The 27,134-nt window shown below is 54.7% G+C and overlaps 1 protein-coding gene across 6 annotated transcripts; it reads right to left on the reverse strand.

The window, feature by feature from the left end:
• Window positions 1-1,238: 1,238 nt before the first annotated feature.
• On the reverse strand, window positions 1,239-26,125 carry TEAD3 (TEA domain transcription factor 3). Of its 6 annotated transcripts, none has more exons than XM_049891355.1 (15): window positions 26,114-26,125; window positions 24,940-25,117; window positions 19,583-19,675; window positions 16,309-16,560; window positions 14,111-14,175; window positions 7,999-8,061; window positions 6,886-6,897; window positions 5,657-5,794; window positions 5,498-5,547; window positions 4,858-4,919; window positions 4,083-4,216; window positions 3,696-3,869; window positions 3,336-3,476; window positions 3,105-3,257; window positions 1,239-2,924 (listed from the first exon to the last, which is right to left on the reverse strand). In XM_049891355.1, exons 2-15 carry the CDS (start codon window positions 25,064-25,066, stop codon window positions 2,811-2,813), a joined length of 1,578 nt encoding a protein of 525 aa, XP_049747312.1. In that variant the 5' UTR covers window positions 25,067-25,117; window positions 26,114-26,125; the 3' UTR covers window positions 1,239-2,810. The 6 variants fall into 6 exon arrangements, with proteins under 6 accessions (XP_049747312.1, XP_049747406.1, XP_049747147.1 ...); XM_049891449.1 differs by lacking the exon at window positions 26,114-26,125 and adding an exon at window positions 24,711-24,829 and having other exon boundaries at window positions 24,940-25,001; XM_049891190.1 differs by lacking the exon at window positions 26,114-26,125 and having other exon boundaries at window positions 24,711-25,024.
• Window positions 26,126-27,134: the final 1,009 nt, after the last annotated feature.

A 27,134-nucleotide genomic window follows, 5' to 3' on the forward strand; every position in this document is an offset into this window, starting at 1 on the left:
GCATTCCTTGCTCAATTCCGTTGCCACAGCTCCTCAGGGCCAAATGCTTGGTCCCTCATTTCAGTGACAAGTTAGTAAGACCAGTCAATTCACCAATATTTAACTACAGTGAAAAGGCTGGATCAGATCATGCCCCAAACCACAGGCCCCTTTGGGAAAACGTCCATTGAGGATCTTCAGGAGCTGATGTCCTGGAGACTCTGTGGTCTTGGAGCACAAGGTGGCTCCGGGGGGAAGAGCAGACTTTTGGATGTGGGTATGAGCAGGTTGGAGCCTTGGTGGCACAGTGGTTAAGAGCTCTGCTGAAGGTCGGCAGTTCAAATCTACCTGTCACTCCTTGGAAACCCTATGGGGCAGTTCTCTGTTCTGTAGGGTCACTGAGCGGGAATCGACTCCATGGCAACAGGTTTGGTGTTTTGGGTATGAACAGGTTGGAGTCTTGCTTCCACTGCTCAGCAGCCATCAACATGGGACAGCAAATTGCCTCCTCACATGTCAAATGAGGACGATGATAACCAATAGAAAAGCTACCATGCCTGGGTCTGTGAAGAGTGTGTGGTTCAGCTCCCATCTCGGTAGCCATGTGACCTTGGGCAAGTCACCTCACTTACATACTGGGCACACAGTGGGTGCTCACTAGCGGCTCACCAATGGGATGGGAGAAATTTTGCAGTCGGCAAAGCTTCTTTTTTTAAAGCATTGTAACCAAATCATTTTAACTTTTTCCTTCCAGAGTTACTAAAATTTCTTGCAACGGGCACTTACACTAGATTTTAAATTCCTCGAGGGGAGAGATTAAGTTTGCCATGCACATAGACTTAGAGCAGGGGATTTTTATAGTCATCATCTTATTTAATTCTCTCAATAACCCACAAAAATGTTCTCTAGCAGATGTGGAAGTGAGCCTCAGAGACTGGTGACTCACCTAAGGTCATAAAGTTGTTAAAAACCTGAATCTAAAACCCAAATAACCCTTCTTTGAACTGAATTGATAAATTTATATCTGCACTTTGTATGAGTAAGTGAAAATGCTTTGGAGTTGGCAAAGCTTTTATGGGGCCCTCAAGTCATGTCTATTTTGTGTGAGTAGTGCTTGCCCCTGTCCCCCTGTCATAGATGGGGTGAGCTGGGAGGGGGTGACACACCGGCACGCAGAAGCACCCAGGTCCTCCCCAGCTTTATCCAGCGGGAACCTGAAGGTGTTCTAACCCAGAGGTCTGGCACAAGGCTGGCCACGATTAACCCACAAACAAATAACTTTAATCTTTTTTTTTTTTTTTTTTGAGCAGGAGCCGGGCCTGGAGGGCCCCTGCCCCAGCCCTGCGCCGCATTTATGATACAACCCATCACAGCTGGATTTAAAAAATACACAAAAATATATATAATATACATTATAAAACCTAGGTTGGGTTTGGAGGTGGCCTGAGCGATATGCAAACTGTGAGGACCTTCAGGAAGCTCAGGGGTGGGGGGGGTGGGGGGGTGGGGGGTAAGGAAGGGAAAGGGCACAGTACTTCATATGAAACTCATAAATACCCAGAGGTTGCTGGTGCCTGGGGGCCGGCGCCGCCCAAAGGCGGCTGTTGGACAGGCTGAGCCAGCTCTGAGGGGCCTGGGTGTTGAGAAGGGGCAGCAGGGGAAGGGTTAACCTTCAGTCCCAGAACTGGGTCTCAGGAGCTGCTGCTCTAGGCCAAGGAGACTGGGGGGTAGGGATAGGAAATAAGGGAGTGGTACCCACCGAGGGGGTCACCAGACCCAAATCTAGGGCAACAGAGAATATCAAAGCCTTCTGCTACCCTTGTCCCAGGGTGGTTGGTCTGCCCAGAGGCTGGGACTCTACCTCCCTACCTGGCCCTGGACCCTGTTTCTGAGCCCAAGCCTGCCCCGGGGCCTTCCCTGTTCAGGAGGCTGCTGGGGGCCTTGGTACCCCATCTGAGCTGGGGGGCTTGGAGGGGTCAGTAGGGGCTTCTGCAGTCCCTGGCTGGCTTGTGGGCTGATAAGCAGGTGCCTTGTATGGGCTCCCCTTTTCCTGCCTTGTCACAAGTGCCTGCTCTCCTGTACTGGAGGACTCTGGGAGGAGATGCTCTGTTCTGCCCCAAGTCACCCCCTAGGAGGCTCCTGTCCTCATTCCTGTCTGTCTCAACCCCCTAGTGCAGGCCTCTCCCCATCCCCATGGCCAGCCCCTGGTCCAGGGAGGTAGGTCAACCTGGGCTCTGGGGACAGGCACCCTGGGATGATAACTCCAACTCTGTCCACGCCTCCTGGGGGTCCTGCAACTTCTCCGAGTCTCCGTATCTCATCTGAAACATGGAGACCCCATGCTTGCCTTGCAGGGTCTGAGGGGGGCACCAGCTGTGCAGGGGTCCTAGCACATAGCAGGAGCAAAAGGAGTGTGGGCCCCTCTCTTCTCAAGCCAACCCCAACTTGACACTCTCCTTGAGGCCTCTTCACCCCGACTCCCTCCGCCTCTGTTTCACCCTCACTGCCCATCACGCTCCCCTGGGGGCCAGAAGGTACCCTCCCATCCCACCTCTCCAAGGTTATTTGAGGTGGAACAGAGCCGGAGGCTGGTGGTTCGGTGGCCCAGGCAGGCTGCCCCACGGCTGAGCCCTCCCGGCTTCTCCCACAATTAAAGCGCAGAACAGTGGCAGGGAGTGTGTGTGGTGGGGGTAGGTGGGGAGGCTCCTGGGTCCTGGGCCTGGGGCCTGGCAGACAGATGTGTCCTCAATCCTGGACCCCCCAGGGGTGCCAGGTGGGTGTGTGGAAAGGATGCTCATCCTGGATCTTGGTGCTGGGGGGCAGAAGGCATCCTAGTCTTTGACAAGCTTGTAGACGTGGTGCTGGGCCCCGTGCTCGCTGGTGGAGACTTCAAAGACGAAAGCAATGACAAGCAGGGTCTCCTGAGAGTCCCGGCTTGTTACCACCTAGGGAATAGGCAGGGAGATTCCAGAGGTCAGGCAGAACAGGGCCAGAGGGAAGTGGGGCTCAGCAGACCCTTCTCCTTTCTGGGTCTCACTCTCCTCATCTGAGCAATGGGTCTGGCCACCCACCCTTGGAGGCCCCAGCCTGTGGCTGTCCCATAACTCCCCTGGCACCTGGCTCACCTGCAGGATGGTGAAGTTCTCCAGGACACTGTTCATCATGTACTTCTCAGGCAGGTGCTTCAGCTTGTGGATGAAGTTGATCATGTACTCGCACATGGGCGAGCGATGAATGCGGTAGACGAAGCGCCCGTTCTCCAGCCGGGCATACTCCGTCTACAGAGAGCCAAAGGGAAGGTGTTACCTGGGTGTGCCTGCTCCCAGCCCCACCATGCCTCCCAGACCCCCACTTACCTCCACCTTCTCTACCACCTGCTTGCCAAAGGAGCACACCTTGGTGGAGACGCTGATGGTCATACTGTCAGCTGAACTGTACTGGGAGCTGACCCCATAGAAGGCTCCTGGGCCCTCCTGGATAGTGCTGTTGAGGTCAGCCTGGAGGTAGGGCAGCAAGGGTGTCACATGCTGGCAGAGGCCAAAGGAGGCATCCCACCAAGCTGCATCAGCATCCCCCCCCATCTCTCTGTGACAGCTCTGCCCACAGGCCTCGGGGCAGGTCAGGGTCAGCAGGTAGGCCTGGGGTGCTGCACAGGGTGGGAGGTAGGGGTGGGGGTGGGGGGGATATTGGGAGCAGAGCGGGATGAGTGCACTCACCCAGAACTTGACAAGGAAGAAGGCGTTAGGGGGCCCCTTCTCATAGAGCTCCTTCAGCCCACCCTTCTTCTCGGGAAACTTGTCGTAGATCTGGCGCACATCCACCGCCTCCAGGGGTGGGTCAGAGAAGGCAGGGTTCGTCTGGCCGATGTGCACAAACAGGTGTTTGCTGTACTGTGGGGAGGGCCCAGGACAGGGTCAGGAGAGCACTGGAGGCCCGGGGGCTGCACTGGGATAGAGCTGTCCTGTGGCTTCCTGAACAGGCCAGACCCCCACCCTGTGACCCTGAAGGGCCTTCATCTTTAGCCAGGAGCTGTGGCCACAGGTCACCGTGCCAGAATGCGTCCACGATTGCATGAACGAACTCTTGCCCCCCCAACACTTTACCGTGTCAGGGTCTCGCTGCACCTCCATGAAGGCCGAATACTCAAGGAGCCGCAGCCGGGAGGAGGCGATGGTGCGGTCCTGCCACACAGGCACAGAGGCAGCAGCTGGGGGCAGCGGGGCCAGGGGCTCGTAACCTGGAAGGTGAGATGACCCACATCTGCATGGGTGTGTGGCCACATATGGATCTGACCCAGCCTGCACAGAGCCTTTGTGTAAACAGAAAATGGCACCCCTTTGAGTAGGAACACAAGTTGGATGATTACTTCCACCAGCCTCCTGGGCCAGGTGTCCTTACACAGTGTACTACCTATACAGCCATGTGTGTACATCAATTAACTCACTATTGATATATGTTCAGACAGAAAACACAGAAGTAAAAAGGGGAAAAATAAAAAAAATACCCAGAATCCTAGCACCTAGACAGAATGAAGCCTTGTTAAGTTGTGGGGTACTTCTTCACAGGGACTTTTTCTATTCATATATCTGTGTGCGTACACATGCACACATGCATGCACATATATAAATAAAATTTTTTTTTTTGGTGGGTGTGCTTATAACTGTGTGTTGGCTGTGTAATTTTGTGCCAGAGATCTAGAAGCAACATTGTGAAAGGTAAAGGGACAGTTCCTGGTCTACCCCCACCCCCTATGGATGCCATCCACTCCTCCCTCCCAGTGCAAATACACACACACACAGTTGGTCCCTAGTTCTCCTGAGCAGGGGGGTAGGTATCAAGGGAGAGAGGTGGGGGTGGCAGCCTGTGTGGGGAACTTACTGCTGAGTGTCGGCGGCAGGGTTGGCTGGATGGGGTAGGCTGGCTGTGCAAAGGGCTTGATGCTGCGAACAAGAGCACAGCCTGGTTAGAGGCTTCCACCTGGCCCAGTCCCTCATCTAAGACCCCAAGAGCAAGACACTGAGCCTTTCCGCTGAAGCTCAGAAATGCATGCTGACAAGCTAACTCACAAGCTTTTTGTCTTGTTCACATTTTAACACTTATGAAGTCCTGCTGCATCTCATATTTAAGGTAGCATTTCAACCCCGTCCACACCAGCCCCATCCTGAACAGACGTTCATTAAACTTTTAGAGGGTGTGTCTTACGATGAAAGTTGTCTTAGAATTGACGAAACTGAGTATGGACATATTTGACTACCTAACTCAGCTGAGAGATTGACTCGGAGATTAACTGAGGGAAAAATAAACAAAGGGATGGATGATAAGTGAATGGGTGGGTTAATGAATGAACAAACACTTGAATGAACAGACAGATGGATTAGCTCTTTTTACTTGCATTTTCCACCCCTTTATTTTTGATTGAAAACTGTGCAGCTGATTCTGGGATCCAGATGGGGAGAAAGCCCAGCCTGGCCCCCAGGAGGAAGAAAAAGATGTGGAAAGAATGAACTACAATACTCACTCCTGAGAGGGTCCAGGCTGCTGTCCCAGGAGAGGGGGGCTGCTCCAGAACTGCAGAGACAGGACAAAGCCAAGGGGCCCCTCAGTGTCCATGACCTCCACCAGCACCCAGCCCTTAAGATACACCCCACCCCAATCCCACCTCCCAAGACCCCTGTACCCGTGAGGAAGTGGAGAAGACGGCCTGGGGCAGAGGGGAGGGTGGGCTGAACTTGTTCTGCAGGACACTGGCAGAGACGATCTGGGCAGAGGACATGGACGCCATGCTCTGGAGGGCTTTATCCTTGGAGACCTGGTCCTGGAGAAGGGAGGAGCCAGGTGAGGTGTGGGCCAGGCCAGAGACCAGGGCTTTGCTGTGGGAGGGCAGGTCTGAGCAGGCCATCTGGGCTTTGGGAGTCCAGGTCTTGATTCTAGTTTGGCTCTGCTGTGTGTTCTTAGGAGAGTCTCTACCCCTCTCTAAGTCTGTCCCCTAAGAGTATGTCATCCCTATGTATCAACCCAACTCACAGTGAGAAATTATTTTATTCTGTAACCCAATACATACATACCACAACATTTCTGATATTTTCTATTCTATTTCATCAGTGGTTCTCAAAGTATGGTCTGTAGACCCGCAGCATCAGTATCACCTGAGAAATTGTTAGAAATGCCAATTCTCAGGCCCCAGACTTACTGAATCAGAGACTCTCTGGGTGGGGCCCAGCAACCCGTTTTAACAAGCCCAGGGTATTCTGATGTGTGCTAAAGTTGGAGAACCACTGTGTTTCATTTTTTTAAAAAATGCTGCTTGAAACTCGAAAGGTTAGATAGGAAGCTTAGAGGGCAGTTTGAGTTCATGTTAATGGGGGAGAAACAGCTCAGAAAAGGAGGGTGAGAATGGCTGCATAGCTTGAAAGAATGTAATCAATGTCACTGAGTTGTACATGTAGAAATTACTGAATTGGTGTATGTTTTGCTTTGTATATTTTTAATAATGAAAAATAAGTTATTTTCAAAAAAATGCTCCCACCTTTAAACTAAATAACAGTTTAGCCCCAAAATACCTTTAAGTATTACATTACTTTAAAAAAAAAAAAAAATCTATATAAGACCAAAGCATCAACAGAGAAATTAAGCAAATGGAAGTGAAACAACTAGAACAGAAATAATGAGAATGTTGACACAATGTGAAGAATGTAACCAATGTCCCTGATCATTACGTTTAGAAACTGCGGAATGGGAACGGGTTTTGCTGTGTATATTTTCACCAAAAAAAAAAAAAAAAAAAAAATGCTGCTTGTAGGCTAATAATTGTTTTCACAGTCCATAGTTTGAAAATTCTATACCAGGTGCTATGACTCTTCCTCCCTACCCTCCACCCCCAGCCTGGGGAGGGGCAGAGCCACTTACCAGGTTCATGGCCTGAAAAGGAAAGAGGGAGGATGGATTAGAGGAGACACCTGTACGAGAAGGGTAGGGGGCACGGCCTTTCCGCTCCCTCCACCCAGTGCCCACCTGGCTCTCAGCTCTTGAAGAGGCCAGGAAAGCTTAGAAGCAGCTATGGACCACCTCCCACCCTGCCACAACATGCCCCCTAGAGGGGGTGCTTGCCAGTTAGGGGTGCCCTGGAAAGGGTGGCTAGGGAAGGAACAGGTTGGAGATCTGGACAGTTGTCCAAGCTGGCTCCCCTTTGGGTCTGGCCATGTTCTCTGGAGCTGTGCTACAGACATGGGGGCCTGAGGGTGGGAGGCCCAGTCAGCCAGGCAGCTGTGGGCAGGGAGACAAGGACGCTGCCTACTGGGGACCCTGGACACCAGCCCAGGCATAAACCCCCGGCTCTGAGATCCTCAGCCACAGAGCAGCCAGGACTGAGAGTCTGACGCAAGGAGTTACCATGCCCACCACTGTAGCCCTGCCAGCCAGTACCCCCAGTGCCTCCTGCCTGCCCACCTGAAGTCCCCATGCAATTAGCAAGCAGCAGTTAGGAGGAAGGAGGAAAAGGAAAATGGAGAAAAGGAGAGATGGGCCTTAGTGGCCCCCAGATGGTCTCCCTCTCCCTCACTGTAGGAATGGCTATTGCCTTGGGCTTCTGCTCCATCCCCAGGAGCTGTGGCCTGGTGTAGCCTGAGGTAGCCTCTGGGCTTCCTGCTGTTGCTGTGTTTCTGAGGCCCTCTTATAGTCTCCCATTTCTCTCCCTGCTCCAGGCTGGGGTCTGAGAGTAGCAATAGGCCTGGGCCAGGGAGGGTGCATGGTAGGGCTAGGCCAGATGGCGGGGGACCCCGTACCTTCAGCTTGGACTGAATCTCCCGAGATTTCCGCCTGGCTAGAACCTGCAAGTGGCTAGAGACCTGTAGAGAAAGAGAGAGAAAAAGAGCAGAAAGAGCAGGAGAGGCAAGAACAGAGCTTCAGCCAGAAAAGAGGCATATGGAGCCGGAGAGCTGGCCAAGGCGGAGGCCTGAGCTGTGCAGACAGAGCGTGGAGGCCGCGGAGGGGCTGCAGGCCCCAGCCAGGTGCCCAACGTACCTTGATGCCAACCTGGTACTCCCGCACCTTCTTCCGAGCTAGAACCTGTATGTGGCTGGACACCTAGGGGCCGCCCCGCGCCCCGCCAGAGAGGAAAACACAGACAGTGAGGAGGCACAGCTGCGGCAGGGCCACAGGCAAGGGGCATCCCAGCCCTCATCTCTAGGGGGACCAAATATAAGTGGGGGTGGGGACTGTGGGCCCCTGTGGGCAGATACCCCTTGGCCCTGCCAATTCTGCTCTCGGCCTTGCCTTGATCAAGAGCCTACAGTGGCTTCCAGGAGTACCATGTACACTTGTGTAGGCTGTTCACCTGGCCCAGAGGGCATGAGCAAGGGCTGAAATCCAGCCCAAGCTTTCCTGGCCAAGCTATGTGCCCTGGTGCAGGGATTCCTCTGCCCCAGAGGACTCTTTTTTTTTTTTTTTTCTTCCCCAAAAAGGGGAGTTTTCTCACTGGTGTCCTTGGAAGAGGCATCTTTTTCTAACTGGCACCAGAGAGGCTAGCAATGGCCATGGCACTCCTGCTGAGCACTGGATTAGTGCATTAGGGCCACGTTCTTTACCAGCGCTCCCCCTGTACCACTGCCTACATCCTTCCATCAACCCCAACAGCTTGCTGGCCTGTCAAGCCAGCCCTGGTCCTGCCCCTGCCCCTGCTTTGCTCATACAGCTTCTTCCTCAGCATGCCTTCCTTTTCCTTGGACTAATGTGTGTATTTATATGTATACAGTGTTGTTGATCATGGCCCCCGACTCTTGGCGACCCCATTCACAATGGGATCAGGCCATTGTGATCCATGGGGTTTTCACTGGCTGATCCTCAGAAGTAGATTTCTAGGTCGTTCTCCCTAGCCTGTCTTAGTCTGGAAGCTCCACTGAAAACTGTTCAGCATCATAGCAACATGCAAGCCTCCACTGACTGGTGGGTGGTGGCTACGGATGAGGTGGAATCAAACCCGGGTCTCCCGCGTTAAAGGCAAGAACTCTACCGCTGAACTACCAGTGACCCCACATGTATACAGTAGGTGCTTTTAATTGCATTTCTTCCCCAGCAACCTCCTCCCTGAAGCCTCCGCTGGCATACCTGAGCTACTCACGCTCTTGGTGTGTGCCACGGGCTCTCATGCCTGGCTTGCACAGCAGACCCTAGACATTGTCAAGGACTTGACCCTGAGCCTGGGAGAACCTAAACGGCACAGCTTTCAGCAGGAAAGACTAGGAAACACCTGATTCTCTAGGCTGCTTCATACTTTCATTATAAGCGATTGCTGTAGGCTTTCCTGACAAGTAGCTTTGATATCCGCAAAGAAACAGTTTCTTTTGCTTTCTAATCACAGACTGGAAGTTACTATGTATGCGATGCTGGGCAGCCCCTGAAGCTTGGTTAGGACTTAAGCTCTCCTCACGCTGCCCACAGCACATGGGAACCAGACTCATAACCCAGCAAAATTACTAAGTATTTCATGACAACAGCTGACATTTACTGAGCACTGATCCTACTGTTCCTAGCACTTCACACGAACCAACTCATTTGATCTTCACATCATGGGAACTAATATTATTTCCATTTACAGATGATGAAATAGAAGCACAGAGAGGCTAAACAACTTTATCCAAGGTCACACAGCTGAGTGCTAGAGCTTGGATTTGAACTCAAGCAATCTGACCCCAGAGCCCACTTGCTTCAACAGCAAGCTATGCTACTTGAGGCCTCTCCTTTAAACCGTTAGCAGAGAGATCACCTCCAGATGGTTGACATCTCAAATGTTAACTCTCTGACAGCTGAAAGTTACCTGGGACTTACACTCGGTATGTATCTAAAAAAACCTAAAACTATATTTCCTTACCAACATAAAAACAACCAAATAAACCTTGTTTGTCAGCTGGCTGCTCTTTGCAACACATAAAGACATGCCTTGTCTTCATAACCATAGGCTGAGTCCCCTTTAAAGGGAATATTAGATACTGAGATCCAGAGTTCTAAGAAAGATGAACATGAGAGAGGCTTGGCCTTGCAAAACGATTAAAGACAGTGGTTTTTTTAATTCTGAGCTTGCCAACAGTGGGCTTGTAAAACCTCGAAGTACAGGCAGCCTTCTCAGGAGCCGGAATGACGCTGGACTGAGAATGAAGAGGCTGGGGCAATGTCCCACCTCTGGGCCTGAGTTCTTTTACCATAATGACAAAATGACTGGATGTCTTGATCTCTTGCCTTTCCCACTCTGACAAGCACATTCCTGTAAATCTATCTCCTAGGGGAAGAGGGGCATGCTGAGGGTGATCTGCTCCTGGCTTCGACTATTAAAACCAAACAAACAAAACTCCTTGCTATCGAGTCAATTCTGACTCACAGCGGCTGCATGTGTTGCCGAGTAACTGCCCCACAGCGTTTTCCTGGCTGTAATCTTTACTGAAGCAGATTGCCAGGCCTTTCTTCTGCAGTGCTGCTGGATGGGTTCAAATTGCCAAACTTTAGGATAGCAGCCTGAAACACTTGCACCACCCAGGGACCTTCAATGCCCTTATAGTAATTTAAAAACAAAAAACAGTTACCATGAAGTCGATTCTGACTCATGGCAACCCCATGTGTTATAGAGTAGAACTGCTCCGTAGGGTTTTCTGGGCTGTCATCTTTATAGAAACGGATCGCCAGGTCATTCTTCCACTATGCTGCTGGATAGGTTCAAACTGCTAACCTTTCGGTTAGTAGTTCAGTGCAGACTGTTCGTGCCACTTTGTTTATAATAATTACAGTAATAACAGCAGCAGCAGCAAATTCTTATACAGTGCTTACTCTAAGTGTCTTCACATATTAACTAATTTAACGGCTGAAGAAGTGGAGACTGGAGGAAAGCACCCGTCCTCTAGGTAGCAGAGCTGGCATTTAAGCCCACAGGCAGTGGCGTCACTAGGGTTGGTGTCACCCAACATAGTAACTCATGGCGTCACCCCACCCCCTGCATGGAGCTCCTCCTGTACCAGACCAAACAGAATCCTTAGTCATGTTTTTTGTACTAATGTTACTTGTAAATTGTAATTCCCATATATCACTCCTTCTGTAATTACTACTTCGTTCTCAAAAAAGTTATTGATATAGGTTCACACATACTAATTATCACAACATTGTAGCTAAAACACCAGAGAATTTGACAAAATTGGCAACTATCAAAATGCTGGCAGCAATGAAAACAACAGAGCGTGCTTGTAGCATATGCAGACAAAGGCACGTGGGTAATAATGACAGCTCTGACCAGAGTGCATTTGAAGGTTCAAAAAGTAAATTAGCATAGAGTTTTAGCCTTGTAGGTATATTGATACATGTAAAAGGCTTACGAAAAATGTTTTTATTGTTACAACTAACTACAGGGATTTTTGTTTTTTGGTTTTCATCAACAGAAATTTATTTTCACACAGTTCAGGAAGCTAGAAGACCAAATTCAGGGCACTGGCTCTAGGAGAAGGCCTTCTCTTTCTTTCGGTTTTCTGGGGGAAGGTCCTTGTCTCTTTTCAGCTTCGGTTCCTGCGCTCCTTGGTGATCTCCAGGTGGTATCTGTCTTCCCCCATCTGTGCTTCTTTGCCTCTATGCCCAATCTGCTCTTTTATACCTCAAAAGTGGCTGGTTTAAGATACACCCTACACTGATATGGCCTCATTAACATCACAAGGAAAACCCTATTCCAAATGGAATTGCATCCATAGGTATATAGTTGTTGGGTACAGCCAAGTTATTGCCAACTCATAGAGAGGACCCTATAGGACAGAGTAGAAACCCTGCTGGCGTAGTGGCTAAGTGCTACGGCTGCTAACCAAAAGGTCGGCAGTTCAACCAGGCGCTCTTTGTAAACTCTATGGGGCAGTTCTACTCTGCCTGTAGGGTCGCAGAGTCGGAAATGACTTGGTGGCGATAGGTTTATAGGACAGGGTAGAACCGCTTTATAGAGTTTTCTTGGCTGTGACAGGCCTTTCTCCTGCAGAGCCACTCTGTGGGTTTGAAACACTGACGTTTTTGGTTAGCAGCTGAGAGCTTAACTGTTGTGCCACCACAGCTCCTTTCTGCATCTATGCTGCAGATACTTTGAGCAATTTTTAGGATGGGGGACAGGGGCTTTTCCAGGTGAAACGAATTGCCAAGTTCAGAAGCACAGAAAGCAGAGATGGGAGCTGTGACATCTTTGAGATGGTTGCTAAGGGCAGAGAGGCACTACAAGGATATTTTTATACATGTCACAGTGACACTCACAGTGTCACCAGGTGTGGACCTCACCCCCACAGTCCCCTAGTGACTCCACTGAGCTCAGGGTCTGACCTCTGAGTTTTGACTCTTACCCATCAGGTACTACTTCTCTTGTTGCTCCAGGCTCCTAGGAAACAGGGCCCTGGTCTGTCCAGATCCCTGCTGTATCCCTAGTGCCTAGAACATAGTATTTGCTCAATAAATTGCTGAATGAATAAATGCTGTGTAACAAGACCTGGGAGGGTGGTTAATAAATGCTTAAACAAATGAGGGATCCTTTCCCCTCCTGCCCTGGGTGGGGCCTCAGAACCTTCCTCTGAGGCGGGTTCGGATAGGTCAAGCTTGTCTTACAGGGACCTGGGGAATATGGGTGTGTGGTCCAAGTCCCACCCAGACCTGAAGGTTGGGGGGTCAGGCTATCCTAGGGCTCTGGGTGCTGGCCTCCAGGCCTCCCTCTCCCAGCTCCAGGCCTTTCAGAGATACTTCCTTGGATGACTCCCAGGCACCCCAAGTGGAATTCACCCCAACATACTCCCCTTTGGGTTCTTGTTGCTACATGCCACCCTCCCTGGACCCAAGGCCACCAGTCATCTCTCAAATCACCATTTTTCTCCATTCCCACTGCCACTTCCCAGGTCCCTATCACCTTTGATTCAAGTTCCTGCCCCTGCCTCCAGGCCAGTCTCCTGCCTGGCCTTTTCCAATCCATTCCCTGAGCAGCCCCAAGGCCATCTTTATACCACCACTCCCTGCTTTACCCTTCTGTGGCCCCCAGCTGCCCCCAGGGGAAATTTGCCTCCACTCACATCTCTTGGGTCTTCTCAACCCTTCCTCCCTTCCCTCAACCACACCACACTGCTGACAGAGGGCCCTTTCCTGCCCAGTGGGCTGAACCCTAGATCCACTACCTTCCAGCTGAGTGACCCTGAGGAAGTTACTTAACTTTCCCGTGCCTCAGTTTCCTCATCTGCAAACTGGACATCATTACTCTACCTATCTTGTAAGGTTGCTGTAAGGATTCAATAAATTAATACACAGTAAGCTCTGTATGGGTTCACCATGATTATTCTTCGTCTGTGCAGCGGCTCAGCCTGGAAGGACCCTTTCCCTTTTCTCTGCCTGGCTGACTACCATCCCTCCTTCACAATGCATCTGGGTGAATTGGTGGATGTTTTGACGTGTATATTTTTACCACATTAAAAAATTTTTTTTCAAAAATGTATCTTGAAACAGGTAGTGGTGATGGTTGCACATTACAGTGAATGTAATCAATGTCACTGTACATGTAAAAATGGCTGAAATGGCAAAGACTGTGTTAAAAATATTTTACCACGATAATAAAAATAAAATTGCTTCTCATGTGTCACTTCCTCTGGGAAGCCTTCCCAGCTCTCTCTCCAGGTCTGAGTTAGCTGCGTGTCCAACAGTGCCCTGCACACACTGTGATCGTAGGCTGTGCTGCCCTGCCTGGCCCTGGTCCACCTAACTGTCTGTCTCCCTGACTGGTCGGTGGACTCCTCAGGGCAGTGACCATGTAGCTGCCTCTGAAGCCCATGGGGTTTCTCTATAGTCCCTGAAACAAAGGCGTGGGAGGGGTGGTGGGTAGTCAGCGGGGATGATGCCCCTTTCTCTGGGACAGTGGGATCATCTCTTTAAGAGAAGTGGCAAGGATGAGGAAGCTGCTTGGAGGAGTGAGGGCAGGAGCCAAGCTGAGGCAAGGGAGGGGCAGAGGCTGGGAGTGATGGGCCAGAGAACAGGCAGAGACAGGGGCAGTTCTGGACCGGACAGCCCTGGGAGGGTGGCGAGAGGGGCTGAATGAGGCGCTGAAGGAGTGCGTGTGGGCTGGAGGAGGGGGGCACAGCATAAATCGTCTCTTTACCTGTTTTCTCGTCCGAGTCTTCCCTGTCCTCAATTTAATATAGCGGGCAATCAACTCATTCCGACCTGGATTGGGGTGAGAGAAAAAATGAGGAGTGGGCAAAGGGTGGAGCTGGTAGCTAGAAACCCCCCACTCCAGGACTCTCCACAAAACACTGCTCTCTATTCACTCCCCCACCCTCTTCACCCCAACTGCCCTCAGGAGGCACAAGCAGGGCAGGCAAAGGGAGTGTGTCATTCCCTCCCATCTGTCTCCTCCAGGACTTGGGAAGCTGCTCATAGGGGAGGGGGCCGAGTGGGGGGTCACAGGGGTGGCTTCAGGAGCAGAGCAGACGAAGGAAGAGCAGAACAATATTTAGTGGCCCTGACAGGTTTCCCCACAGACAGACAGGGCCAGGTGTGGCCGCAGGTCAGCAGGACAGCTGGCTGTATGTGTGGGCCAAAGGGGGCCTCTCCTGGCACAGCACCCCTTCACACCCAGCCCCCAGCAGTGCGGCCTCCCTCCCTGTATGTGATGCCAACTCTAAGTGTGTGTGTGTGTGAGCGCGCGCACATGTGCGCGCAGGCATGCATGTGAACGAGCCCCACCCTGGGTGGTAGACCTCTCAGCACATGTCCCCATGAGTTTCTGAAAGAGTTTTGGACTGGGTTCCTGTCCCAGCCCTGTCCCTGCCATGGAGGGAGACTCTGGACAAGTCCCTTTCCCTCTGGTGAGAGGCAGGAAGGACTGGACAGTCTCCAACATGCCTCCTGCTCTGACAGCCTGTGTCAAGATGTGTCACTGAGTATATCACCCTGTCCTTGTGTCACTGAGCATGTCACCATGTCCTTGTGCCTGTTACCTCATGTCACCAGTTACCAGTGTCTCTCCCGCCCTATGAGAGAGAGCCCAGCTATCAATCAGCCTTGGGGTGGGGATTCTGCTCAGCACCATGGACCCCTGAGGGCTTTTGGGGTACAGAAAGAAGTTGGCCAGTGTCCAGGGGCTCAGAACCATGAGGAGGGTGCTAGGGACACAGGGCTCAGTGGATGTTGCATCTTCAGGGCATATACCTCTCACCCCTTAAATCCAGGCCCCCTGTCCCCCAACCCCATGGTGTCCCCAGAATGGGCCACATTCTCCAAATTCCTCTTCAATGACAGAACCAGCCCCGCTGCTCCTCCCTTCCCACAGGCCCCTATCCACTCCACTCCCTCCACCCTGTCTAAAAATACCCTGTGGGGCTGCCCCAGCCATCTGGGACGTAGCAGTGGGAGTGTGCAGCCCCCGCCTACGGAAGGCACCCGGGAACACCTGCCTGTCCGTGAGTGGGGCTCTGAGAGCAAGTATGGCGAAGGAAGTGGGATCAAGGGACCTGAGGGGCCCAGACCACATTACCCAGCTGCTGCACCCTCCAGCCCGCTGTGGACCTGGACACCAGAGGGGAAGCCAAGGGCCTGTCTCACCCAGCCATAGGCTATTAGGGATAGCTGGAGAGAGCTGGCAAGCAGCCAGGCCCAGAGGGGCTGAGTTATCCCAAAAATGCAGCTCTGGGAGAGCCCTCTCAGGGCTGGACAAGAGGGGACACTCCCTTCTGGAGGCAGGAGGTGGGCAAGGTGGCAAGGAAAGGGGATGGAAGAGCAGTAGACTGGGGGGGGAGCCTAAGGAGTGACTGAGTCCCCTCTTTCTCCAGCTTTTCCCCCTACAGTCCCACCATCCCCTAACATACACTGTGGAGGGTGGCTGGGCACTTGCCCAGTGGGAACCTCGGTTGTGTGGAACTTGCACGCAGGCCTCACCCCTGGGGCTTCCCCACCTCCTCCCAGAGGAGGGACCCTCTTCCAGGCCTAGCTGCAGCAGGCTGGACTGACCCAGTTTCCTGGGCCCACTGAGTCATCCTGAAACCTCCAGGCCAGTGGGGGGATGGAAGAGAGAGGAGGAGCTGCCTGGGTGTAGAGGTGTGGGCTGCGCTCTGGCAGAGGTGGCAAGCCTGGCTTGTTTATGAGGAGGCAGCGGGTGGAGGAGGATCCAGACACACAGGCTTGCACGCCCAGACTCGCCCGTGGCGGGCTGGCAGCCTCCAGCCTCTTTGCAGGACTTCGCCAAACCGGTTAGGTGAGGGGCAGAGAGCAGAAAAGGGTGGGGCCAAAGGACGGGCAGCGAGGGTCAGGCCACCTCCTCCAGGCCTGTCCAGTGTCCCTTTGCCTACCCACACGTACCATACATCTTGCCCTCGTCGGACAGGATGATCTTACGCCGGCCACAGGGTGGATAGATGGCCAGGGCCTCCTGGAAGCTCTGCTCGATATCCGGGCTCCACACACCCTCTGCATCGTTGTCCAGCCCCTTGTCCAGGCCCTCGGGCCCATCCTCCCGGGCCTCCCCGGGGCTGCTGCTGGTGTTCCAGCTGTTGGACGCTATTGTGCTGGTTGCTCTGGGCTCTGGGCCTGAGCCCACTGGGCAGCCTGAGCCTGGGGAGCAGACACAGAGGGATCAGGGCCTGTGTCCTCTCAGACCAAACTGGCCCCCAGATGCTGGCTCTGCACCTTGGCCCACTCTCCCACCCCTGGGGGGGGGGCGGGGGTCAGGTGCTTCAGGGTGGGGTGGAGGTCATCAGAAGTCATGTTTATTCAAAGCTGTGTGACCTTGGGTGAGTTACTTCACCTCTCTGAGCCTTGGTCCTATAAAGGAGGAAAGGTTCTCCTGGAGGTTGTTAAGGATTAAAATTTAAATAAGATCAAAGTGCTAACCACAATGTCTGGCACATAACACTCAAGAAGGTGACCATCATCATCATCATTAACAACAATCCCTAATATCTACACAGCACTTTTGTGGGGGAAAAGCACTTTTCTGTTCATTCAATCCTCACAAATTGTAAGGCAGAGAGGACAAGGAAGATGCCTCATTATTCAGATGAGGAAAACTGAGGCCCAAGAGATCACCAGTTGCCAAAGGCATCATGATGAGCAAAGACAGGAGGAACAGGAGGGGGGCAGGGCGTTTCTGTGGCTCTCAAAGGGGCTCCTGGGCTCTCATTCTGTCAGCTCCTCCTCTGCATTCCCAACCAGGGACCCCCACCTCTCAACTCTCCCCCAGCATCAGTGTGACCCTGCTGAGGGATAAGAGGGGTTCTGACTTAGTAAAGGCATGGTCTTGACCTTCCCAAATGGATAACTAAGGAGATACTGGCTAAGGAACCTAAACTTGGGGCAGCAACTCCTCCAGGAACTTCAAGAAGAGAGCCCGATGAGGGAGCAGCTGAGAAGGTACTGGGCCAACAGCCTTGCTCAACCCCACCCTCTCCCTCCATCCCACTTCCTGTTCCCGCACCTCCCCGGCCCCACAACAGCCCATAAACCACCCACACTCCCGCCCCTGCCCTGACCCACATTGAGGATGGGCCAGGGCTCTGTAAACTGTAGAGATCCCTGCACATGTGAGGCTGGATTATTAGTTAGACCACACCCAGTCAGTCCCAACACACTTGGCCCACCCCAAGCCCACTTCAGCCTCAGAGCCCATGAGCCCAAAACATATATAGGGTCTTGGAGTGTCTTACAGCCCATGATGACTAGACCCTGGGGACTCTGCCCTGGGCTCCTAGAAAGCAGGGGATGAGGTAGGGAACCCCCTAGAAGATAGAGATGGAAACTCTTTTTCCCTCTGACATGAATTCCAGGTCCTGCCGAGTGAGTGGGGGCTGGATTCTGCTAATTGTTGAGGGAGGCGTGAGAGGCAGTCACTTGAGGAATGAGAGGGTCTGAGGGCCTGAATGTCAGACAGATGTAGAGTTTAGAGTTAATGTAACTATTAATCGCATCGCAGTGCCTGCTGAATGCCAGGAACTGCTTTGGGATTTTACACACATTGACTTGTTTAATCCTCACAATCACCCTGTGGTGTAGACGCTATTATTATTCCCACTTTAAAGATGAGGAAGCCAAGAAACAGAGAGGTTAAGTAGCTTGCCCAAGGACACACAGCCACTAAGCGCTAGAGCTAGGATCTGAATCTAGGCAATCTGGCTTCAGTCTCTTATCCAAGTGGGGCAAGGGTTTGGGGTTGAGAAAAGCTATCCCTAAAGACAGAAAGAAGGTCCAGCTGTCACAGCAACTACCCTGAGTCTGACAAGTGGGGTCCAGACCAGGAGTCCGCTTTAGCCCGAGTGGCTGGAGCAACTTCAGGGACCCCCACACTGGTGTATAGCTTACTATAAAGCCTCCAAGGGCACCAGAAGTACCTTCTGTGGACAGTGGGCAGCCAGGGGGAAAGGAAGCTGTGCCCCTGACTGGTTAGAGGGCCATGCTCAGGGTGCCCCCACCCCTAGCCTGTCCCTCACTTCAGGAAGCCTGTAGCTAGATCTAGATCTTCTGTCCTCTCATCAGCCCCTGGGGCAAAGTTCCTAGAATAAAAATGTGAGGGGGTAGGGGTGTGCTGGGTGGCCCAGGGACTCCCTTGTTGAGGTAGAGATACAGAGCCTATCCAGGTGACAGTTGCCATGGGTCTGTCAGAGGGGAGGGAGAAGAAAAGCTACAATGAGCTACAATCCCTGATCCCTCCGAGTGGAGTCTTCAACCCAGTTCCCCCCAAATCCTTTCCTGAGGCCTCCCTCAGAGCAGCAGGGGTCTGGTCACATGGGGGGCTCTGGCAGCCCCAGACTTTTAAAAGCAACTTTCCTGCCTCCCCCAAGTCTCTGCCTACCTCCCCTCATCCAGGCTGTGGCCCCCCCTTCTCAGGGTGATGTCAGCCCCGCCCCGCCCCCCGCGGGAGCACTGTGGCCAAATATGGCGAACACAGCAGCACTTGGGAGCTGGGACAGACTGGGGGGGCGGGGCAGGCGGCCCCTGGCTGGGACCGCTGGCAGCTGGTGAGGGGGAGGGGAGCTGAGGGGGCGGCTACAGGACGAGTCAAGGAGAGAAATGGGACCACCGTCCCTTCAGCAGACTATGCCTCACTTCCCAGGAACATGCCTGTGGGCAGTGGCACCAACACGGTGGCCTGCAGGTGACCCCATACACAGCCACGCACGAGAGCACACATGTGCAAGTATGCCGTGTGGTGCCCAGGTTGACACTTGAATGAGAATATTTGTGCCCCCCAAGGCGAGGTATTCACGTGGGCCATCGCAGCAGGAGCAGCACCAGGCTGGGCTGAACTGAGGTCCCACCGCATCCCTCATGAGGGGTGGGAGTGGTCTGTGTGAGGGACAAGGGCTGCTTGCTCTGGTCTTCCCAGAGTCACTGCTGCAGGATGGGGAGCAAGGCCCAGTGTGTGCCCAGTCTCCTCTTCCTTGATCTCAAAGCACTGGGACACAGTCCAGAGTGAGGAAGGAGGCTGTGGGCCCATGGGGACATTGACAGGGCTGTACTGAGACAAATGTGGAACTCAGGCACAGGGAAGGGGCAAGGAATCAAGAGGGGGCTGGCTGGGGCAAGAGGGCAGGCGACCCTAGGGTGAGGTGAGAGCCTCAGCCCAGGGGTAGGGTCTCACCTCTTCCTTGTGCTGACAGGGGTTGGGAGGGTGGCAGTCCCCAGGCTGCTTGTTGATGCTTGCCTGGGTGTCTAGAACCTCTGCCTTGCTGGGCTAGGTGGGAAGAGGGAGAAGACACAAGTGGGGGGTGGGTGGAGACTGAGGCGGGCTGGAGCCTGAGACAGATAGGAGCGGAGGCGGTAAAGCCTGGGGTGGGGTAAAGAGAGGGGAGATAGACTCGGAGAGACAGAGAAGGATAAATGGAGAGACAGAGAAGGATAAATGGAGAGAGAGAGAAGGATAAATGGATAGACCCAGAGAGACAGACTGACAAGAGAACAGAAGAAAGAACAGGAGAGAGGGCGAGAGCCCCAGAGTGGAGGACAAAAAACAACCAACCCAGGGAGAGACAGATAAGAGACAAGACACCTGGAGAGAGAACCATGGAGTGAGACTCATTGGGAGAGACAGAGATCCAAAAATGGGGAGATCTTGAGAGAGATGGACAGAGCAGGCGGCATAGAGAGGAAAATATCAGCTCTACAGACAGACAGCGTCAGTGGGGGTGGAGTGAAGGGAGAGAAAGAAGACAGAGTGGTCAGCCAACAGAGACCCAGAAAGGCAGAGGTACAGACCAAGATCCAGAGAGAGGGGACACACACAGAGGGGGAGAGGCCAAGAGACTCAGGCACAGAGGAGCCAGGGAGGGGCAAACCAGCAGACCCACAAGGAGAGAGTGACAGGGAGGCCACTGTTGGGGGCCAGGATCAGTCACCACAGGGTCATGTCCAGAACCTCCCCACTCATGTCCTACTTGCTCCCATATCCCTCTGCAGAGGGCCCATTATCACATGTCCCACCTGCACACCCACCAACAGGGCTGCAGCCCTCCTGGGAGCTCACTCTGCCTGCACCCTCAGCCTGACCCTGCCACACCCGCTTCCCCTCTCCAGGGCCCTCAGCCCTCAGGGTCAGAAGGCGCCCTGAGTGGCGACAGGGATGGGGGCTAGCAGGCTAGGTGAGCAGGCTTTGGGGCCCTGGGGGAGGTAAGGGGCACCTGGTTGTCCACTCCCGACCCTGGGGCCAGACTTGCTGGAAGAACTGGCTGGACAGCTCCAGGGAGCTAGGCCAGAGCTGGGGCTGCTGTAGGGGCCCTGGACCCCCATCCCCAGGGGGCCCTGCAGGCTCCAGACCTCCCAGCCCTACTCTTCCCTTCCAAGGAGGAAGGAAGGACAAGCCTGAAGTGGGGCCTCTCCCAGAGCCGCTGCCCTGGAGGGGGCACAGACCAGGCAAGTGGGGCAGGTGGGCACCTCCCCACCCTCCCCCTCCGCCAGCCCCACTGGGAGGGCAAGCTGAGCCAGTGACCTGACAGGGTCCAGTGGCCAGCAGTTGTCCTCTTGCAGGGACCTCAGACCCCAAAGTGCTCTCGATGGGGAATGTGGGTAAAATCAGCAGTTGCTTCCTGAAGCCCTAGCCCCCAAACCTGGGCTGGGTTGACCAATCAGGAGAGTGGGGATGGGGAGGGTAGTCATGAGGGCTAGAAGAGCCTCCTATCCCCTCTGCCTTTCCCTCCCTCCTCCCTACCCACCTCCTCAGCAGGCCCAGCTGTTCTCCAGCTGCCAGAGGCTCCCACCCCAGAAGTGGCCACGCTCTGGTTGGGACCAGACTGGGGCAGGGGATGGGGTGGGGTAGTGCCTGCCTCCCCCACCTCCAGCCCAAGGACTCCTGAGGGACCCTGCCAAATGGCCACACCCCACCAGACTGGGGAGGCAGCACCCTCCTCCCTGGAGCAGGGTCTAGATTTTTACAGGAGGAAGCAATTTGCAGAGCCCACTAGGAGGGAGGTGAGGGCCTCCTCCCCCTCCCCCGCCTACTAATATGCTTCCAATTTGGGAATCAAGGCTCTCTGCCACCGCCCTCCCACCACCACCTCTACTTGGGGAAGGGGCTTCTGGCAGGGGCGGGGGGGGGGGCGTCCACTTTCTTCTCCAAAGCTCAACCTCACTGTCACTTCCCCCCAGAGCAGTGAAGGTGTGTATGTGTGTGGGGGGCAGATTCAGAGCCCTCAGGCTCCATTCTGGACTCTGTGCTGTCACCTCATCTTGTCCCACTCCCAGCCAGGGCCAGGGATCCAGTGAGGACAAGTTGGGGGACGGGGCAGAGTTGTAGCCAACAGGTAACTCTTGAGGTCAGTCTCTCAATTCACACATCAGTGGGCCACACCTCAGCCTCCTTGTACTCTGGGTCACCCACTGAGCTGCCACCAGTCACTCAGTCAAGCACCCCCCCCCACAGTCCTAGTGTCTCCCTGCCCCTCCTCTCTCACCTATTACCTGCCCCTCTCTCCATCTCTCTCCCTTCTACTTTTAACAGTGCTTTTTCACTATCCTCCATGTAGGTACCATATATATCAGGTTCACAGGTCCCCAAATGTGTCACACCATATTCCACACCCTCTCTTGCACAGCCCTAGAGCGTGTCACCCATACTGTCCAACAGTCCCAAACAATCTCTGATAGTGGCCACCCACAGAGGCAGCCTCAGTCACACCCCACACAGTTTCCCTCGCATGCAGGGCTGCTCATAGAATTTCTTTCTGGTGCTCACATTTTCACCTACACACCTTATTTCACACTCAGCTTATCACAACCATCTCTCAGCACACAAATGCCATGCCATATATAGTCCATACTGTCACAATGGTTTCTCTCTCTCTCTCTCTCATACACACATATTAGCATGGTATCAAAGAGCTTCTCACATAGTTTTTCTCATATGTAGTGTCACCTGGAGTCACACACACAGACCATCATCCGTCTCTCACCAGCCTGAGCCTATCTCACATACTGTTTCACACACATATCGCATTGTAAGTGGTCACACCACAGCATCGTACATCACACAGACTGTCATGCATTCTGCTTCTGACACGCATATAGCGTTATATATAGCCACACACATGGCATCATACAATCACAGTGTCCCATAAACACTGTGATGGTATGAACATCACACACACAAACATCATCATAACCACAGGGCACATACACACAGGGTCAAGCACACAGCTTCTTTCACACACATATAGAGTGTGACACCCACTCACACACAGAACATCACCCATTCAGTTTCTCTCACATATATATGAAGTGTGACAGTCAGTCACACGCTAAGAATGTCCCCTATACAGTTTCTCTCATACCCATGCAATCTCGGTCACAGAGAATGTCAGTTTCTCTTACAGGCCTGAATGCCACAAAGTCACAGAAAATGTCACATATTCTCTCATGTATCTATCCAGCCTCATACACAGACACACACACAAACTTTTTACCTTTTCTTTCTCACACACTTCCAGCACCACAGTCTCTCACACAGAAAGTCCCACTCACAGTTTCTCTCACACACACATCCAATGTCACACACAGTGGTACTCTCATTTCCCTCTATCACTTCCTGTCCTTTCAGGCCTGGCAGGGAGTACAGGAAACAATCAGCACTCTAGGAAACCCCAAAGGCTGAGGCTTTGGGGATCTGTAGAGGGATGGAATTCTCTGGCCCCAACATCTAGTTCCCTGTGGGGTCCCTGAGGGAATATGCAGAGCTGTCTCTCCTTCAGCCTCCTCCCCAGAGGGGCAGCAGCCTCTCCTGCAGACCCCCCTCAGCCTGGCACACACCAGGAGTGGAGGGCAGGGCAACAGCATAGGGACAGGGCTGAGTGTGACCTTTTGACCTCCCTAACTCTGACTTTTTAACTCTGACTAGAGAAGCTCCCTCCATGGCCCCAGGGCTGCCCCAGAGGTCCCTGGAGACCTGGAACCTCAAGGCCACCTCTTGGACCCCACAGCTTTTGCAGATCTCTGTGGGAAGAAGAGATTGTGACCTTCTGGCCATCTCCACAGAAAGCTGCAGCATTTAGAGCCCTCCCTTGGCCTCGTACCCCCAGGGACCTTCTCCACCCTCCTTACTGTGAGCTGAAACCTCTCCCCTTCCTGAGCAAGAAAGAGATGGGCAGGACTGCCAGCTTCTGTTCCCTTCCAGCTTCCACACTCTGACCCTCAAGAGGACCCCCAGCAAGGTCTGGGATTAGGGTAGGGGGACTGGCCATTCAAGTGGCCTCTGACTACCATCTATGCCATCTGCCCTGCCAGACCCCATCACGGCCAGGCCCTACTGCCACTTCAGAGGGTAAGTTCTCCTACTTCATCCCGCTACCCTGTCCCTGGACACCTGCTGCCTGCAACCTTTTCAGCCAACTCAGCTGATCTAGTTACTCCTCAGTCGCCCCCCTGGTTTGTCCTCCCCATCTTCCTTCCATCACCTCATTCTCCTCTCCAGACCCTAGCAGGTTCAGATTCCATAATGGGAGGAGAAAGAAGGCAGACTGGGAGACAGGGACTCCTGGAGGAGCTCAGAAAAAAGGGACCTGAGAAGTCATCTATTCTAAGCAGGGAAACTGAGGCCCAAAGGGGCCCACCAAGATGACAGAGCTGGTGAAAGCCCAGATGAGAACAGATCCCTAATTTGACTTCCTCAGTTGAGATTCCTTACGGTTTGAACCCTTGCTGAAAATTTGCATCCCCACCCCAGATATACTGAATCAGAGTCTACATGTTAACAAGGTCCCTAGATAATTCTTATGTATAATACATTTTGAGAACCACTAGAGTTGCTATGAGTCAGAATACTCGATGGCAATGGGTTTGGGCTCTACTAGTGATTCTCAGAATTGGTCCCTAACCAGTAGTACTAGCATGGCCTGGGAACTTGTTAGAAAATTCTCAGCAGGGGTTCGAATCAGAATGAGCAGGTTGGAAGCCCTGGTTGAGATGTCTCTTGGTTTTAATGTGTTCCCAACTGGCAGGGTATATGTACCGGGGTCTGCAAACTTGAGGCTGAGAGTGGACAGCAGGGCCCAGGGCCCCTAATGCACACAGTCCAGGAGGACCCCACCCCCCCACTCCAGACAGCTCTCTCCTGCCAACCACTGACCATCCCACTCAGTCATTCCCCAGCCCAAATGGGCTAATGAGGATTAATTATGGCTTTTTCCCCAGGGAGTCAGGGAAGGCCCATGAGGCTGAGACTCCCACTGGCTCCCACCCCTCCCTCAGGAGGGGGCACCCAGGACCCCTTAAGTTACCCTCACCAGACAGCCTAGTCCTGGGAAGATACATCTGTCCATCCTCTGCCCACAGAGTAGGCAGGGAACCAGAAGGCCACAGATCCACGTCCTGGGGGGTACGCCCTAGAGAAGGGGTCTTGGAACTGGAGGTTACAGGAGTTTGGAAGGGTTGGGGACATAGTTCCCCCAAATTTCCAACCTTTTGGGAGCTCCACTTTCCCTCCTTGCCCCAGGGTGCCCCCAGCATCCTCACCATGGAGGTGTCTTGCCCCTGCATTGGGGTGGAGCATGTGTACACAGAAGTAGGCCGCAGGAGACCAGATACACAGAGCCGCCAGGGGCACTAGCCCCTTGAGGCTGTGTCCAGCGCCTACCCCCATCCCATGCTCTCCTGGACTACAAGTCTGGGCCTGACCTGGTTCTGCCTCCACCTGGAGAGAGGGAAGACACAGACAGAGGCGGCCCCTGAGAAGCCCTCACCAAGGCCTCATTCTCCTTTGCCCCAAAACAATCTCTCCGCTTTGAAGCAGGGCCCCTTTCCCGGAAAGGTGACAGGATAGGGTCTCAGTGACACTGCCCTAGGGCCTGGCTGGGTTGGGAAACAAGACACAGGAAGGCACCTCCTTGCCCTCCCGCCCCAAGCAGGAGTAAAGGACATGACAGACAATGGCGGGGACCGGAGTGGGAGGTGGGGGGGCAGCCGCTCTCCAACCCTCTAAAGTTTAAGCAAGGGCCCTGAGGAAGTGTGGCAAAGAGAAGGCCCAAAATCCAGCCCCCTTGGGACCCGGCTGACCGAGCTTAGCGCTGGAAGCTCTCAGTACCCTCACCCCGAAACAGGCGACAGATCTGCTGGGAAACTGAAGCCCCTGCCTCTCGGGGACTCACGCTCAGGACTCGCAGCTTTGCTCCCAGACGCCCTCCCCACTCCAGCGCAGCCGCGGGCACCGCGCGCCCAAGCCGGCCTGGGCGCCTAGAGGCCCGGCCCGAGGCCTGCGTGGAGCTGGGGCCGAGCCGGCGCCGGGCGAGCGCGGACGGGGAGCCGGGAGTCCAAAGGGCGGCGGGGCCCGGGACTGGGCGCCCCCGGTAAAAGCTCCCCGGTGGCAGGCCCCCCAAACCTTGTGGCCCCCAGACCCTCGCCCAGGCACCGCAAGCACGGACAGCCGGGCAGGTGATGGCACCGACACACTCTCCTGGTTCCCCTACTTCCCCGGATCAGCTTGTCCCGATCGCGGGGTGGTAGTGGGCGGGGCTTCCCGGAGAGATCTCCCCCTTCCCTCCAAACTTCCCGGCACCCAGATACAGGGCTCGGGTTCAGGCTGGACAATAGCTCGAGGCTCCAGCCCCCCTCAGCTGCCCCCCTCTATCCAGAACGGACCAACCAAACCTCCTCTCCCAGCAGGGCCTCCTCCGGCTTTCGCCCGGCTTACCTGGTCCGAGCTCCGGGGGGCGCTCCGGCCGGGCCGCTCCGCCGGGCCCGAGGGAGCTGAGAGGGGGGCCGGGGAGGGGGGTCGTGGGGAGGGGGCTGGCCGGAATGTGCGGAATGAGCTGGGCTGGAGCAGGAGGCGCCCGGCGCGGAGGAGGGAGCGAGCGGGACGGAAAGTTTGTGTTGAGGAGCCGGGGCGGGGGGCGGGGGCTGCGGGGAAGCAGGGGGCGGGGCGCGCCGGGGGCGGGCACCTGCCGGGAGAGGCGGGGCCGCGCGGGGCCACCCCCAACCGGGGCTCGGGCTGCCTACCCTCTACCCTACGGCCTCCAGACCTCGGGCCGCTCACCGCCCTTCGCGCCCGGCAGCACCCCCACGTCCCCGCCAGTGCGATGCTCCCAATCTCCCCGTGAACGCTGGGCCTTGCAGCCTCTCCCCAGTGCCCCGCCGGAATTGGGGGCTCCGGCCTGGGGCGGGGCCGAGGGCAGAGCTCCCGCTTCGGGGGCAGGGCTCCCGTCCGTGCTGGGGCCCGGGGTGCCGCGTCACAAGAAGCCGGGCCGAGCCGTAGCGCACGGGCCTCGGGGCTCTACCCACCCCAGTCCCGAACCGCCGGGGCGGAGCGCCCCCTCCCGCCCGCAGCCCGCCCCCCACTCCCGGGGCCCCAGACTCGGCCCCGCCCTGGCGGCTGCGCCCGCCTCGCCCGGACCCGGTTTGTCTGGTTCTCCTCGAGTGGCTTGTTTCTCGAATTTCCCCCCTTTCTCCCTCTTCCCGGACCTCCGGGGCCTCCCTTTCAGCCCGGGGCCCCCGCGGGGGGCGTCTGGACTCTGCGCGCCCGCCGAGTTTCGGTAGGACCCGCCGAGGGCGCGGGGGAGGGGACGCGGGAGCGCCCGAGGCCTGGGCGGGAGCTGGTGGGGGAAGGCGTGCAGCCCGCCCTCCGGACCCCTCCCGCGCCCGGACCCTCCCGTCGCCTCGCTCGCCGCACGCCTTGAAGAACCACAGCTCTGCTTGGTCTACAGGGCTTTTATTCG

Source organism: Elephas maximus, chromosome 1, assembly GCF_024166365.1.
Source record: "Elephas maximus indicus isolate mEleMax1 chromosome 1, mEleMax1 primary haplotype, whole genome shotgun sequence".
Classification (NCBI taxonomy): domain Eukaryota; kingdom Metazoa; phylum Chordata; class Mammalia; order Proboscidea; family Elephantidae; genus Elephas; species Elephas maximus.

Bases quoted from the DNA above. Each gene is read 5' to 3' on its own strand.
- TEAD3 (XM_049891190.1), bottom strand. From the start codon at position 24,963: ATGCAGGGGCAAGACACCTCCATGGTGAGGATGCTGGGGGCACCCTGG. The intron at 3,477-3,695 runs GTGAGTGCACTC...CCCTACCTCCAG, and splicing joins TCTTCCTTGTCAAGTTCTGG to GCTGACCTCAACAGCACTAT. The intron at 2,925-3,104 runs GTGAGCCAGGTG...CCTATTCCCTAG, and splicing joins AGAACTTCACCATCCTGCAG to GTGGTAACAAGCCGGGACTC.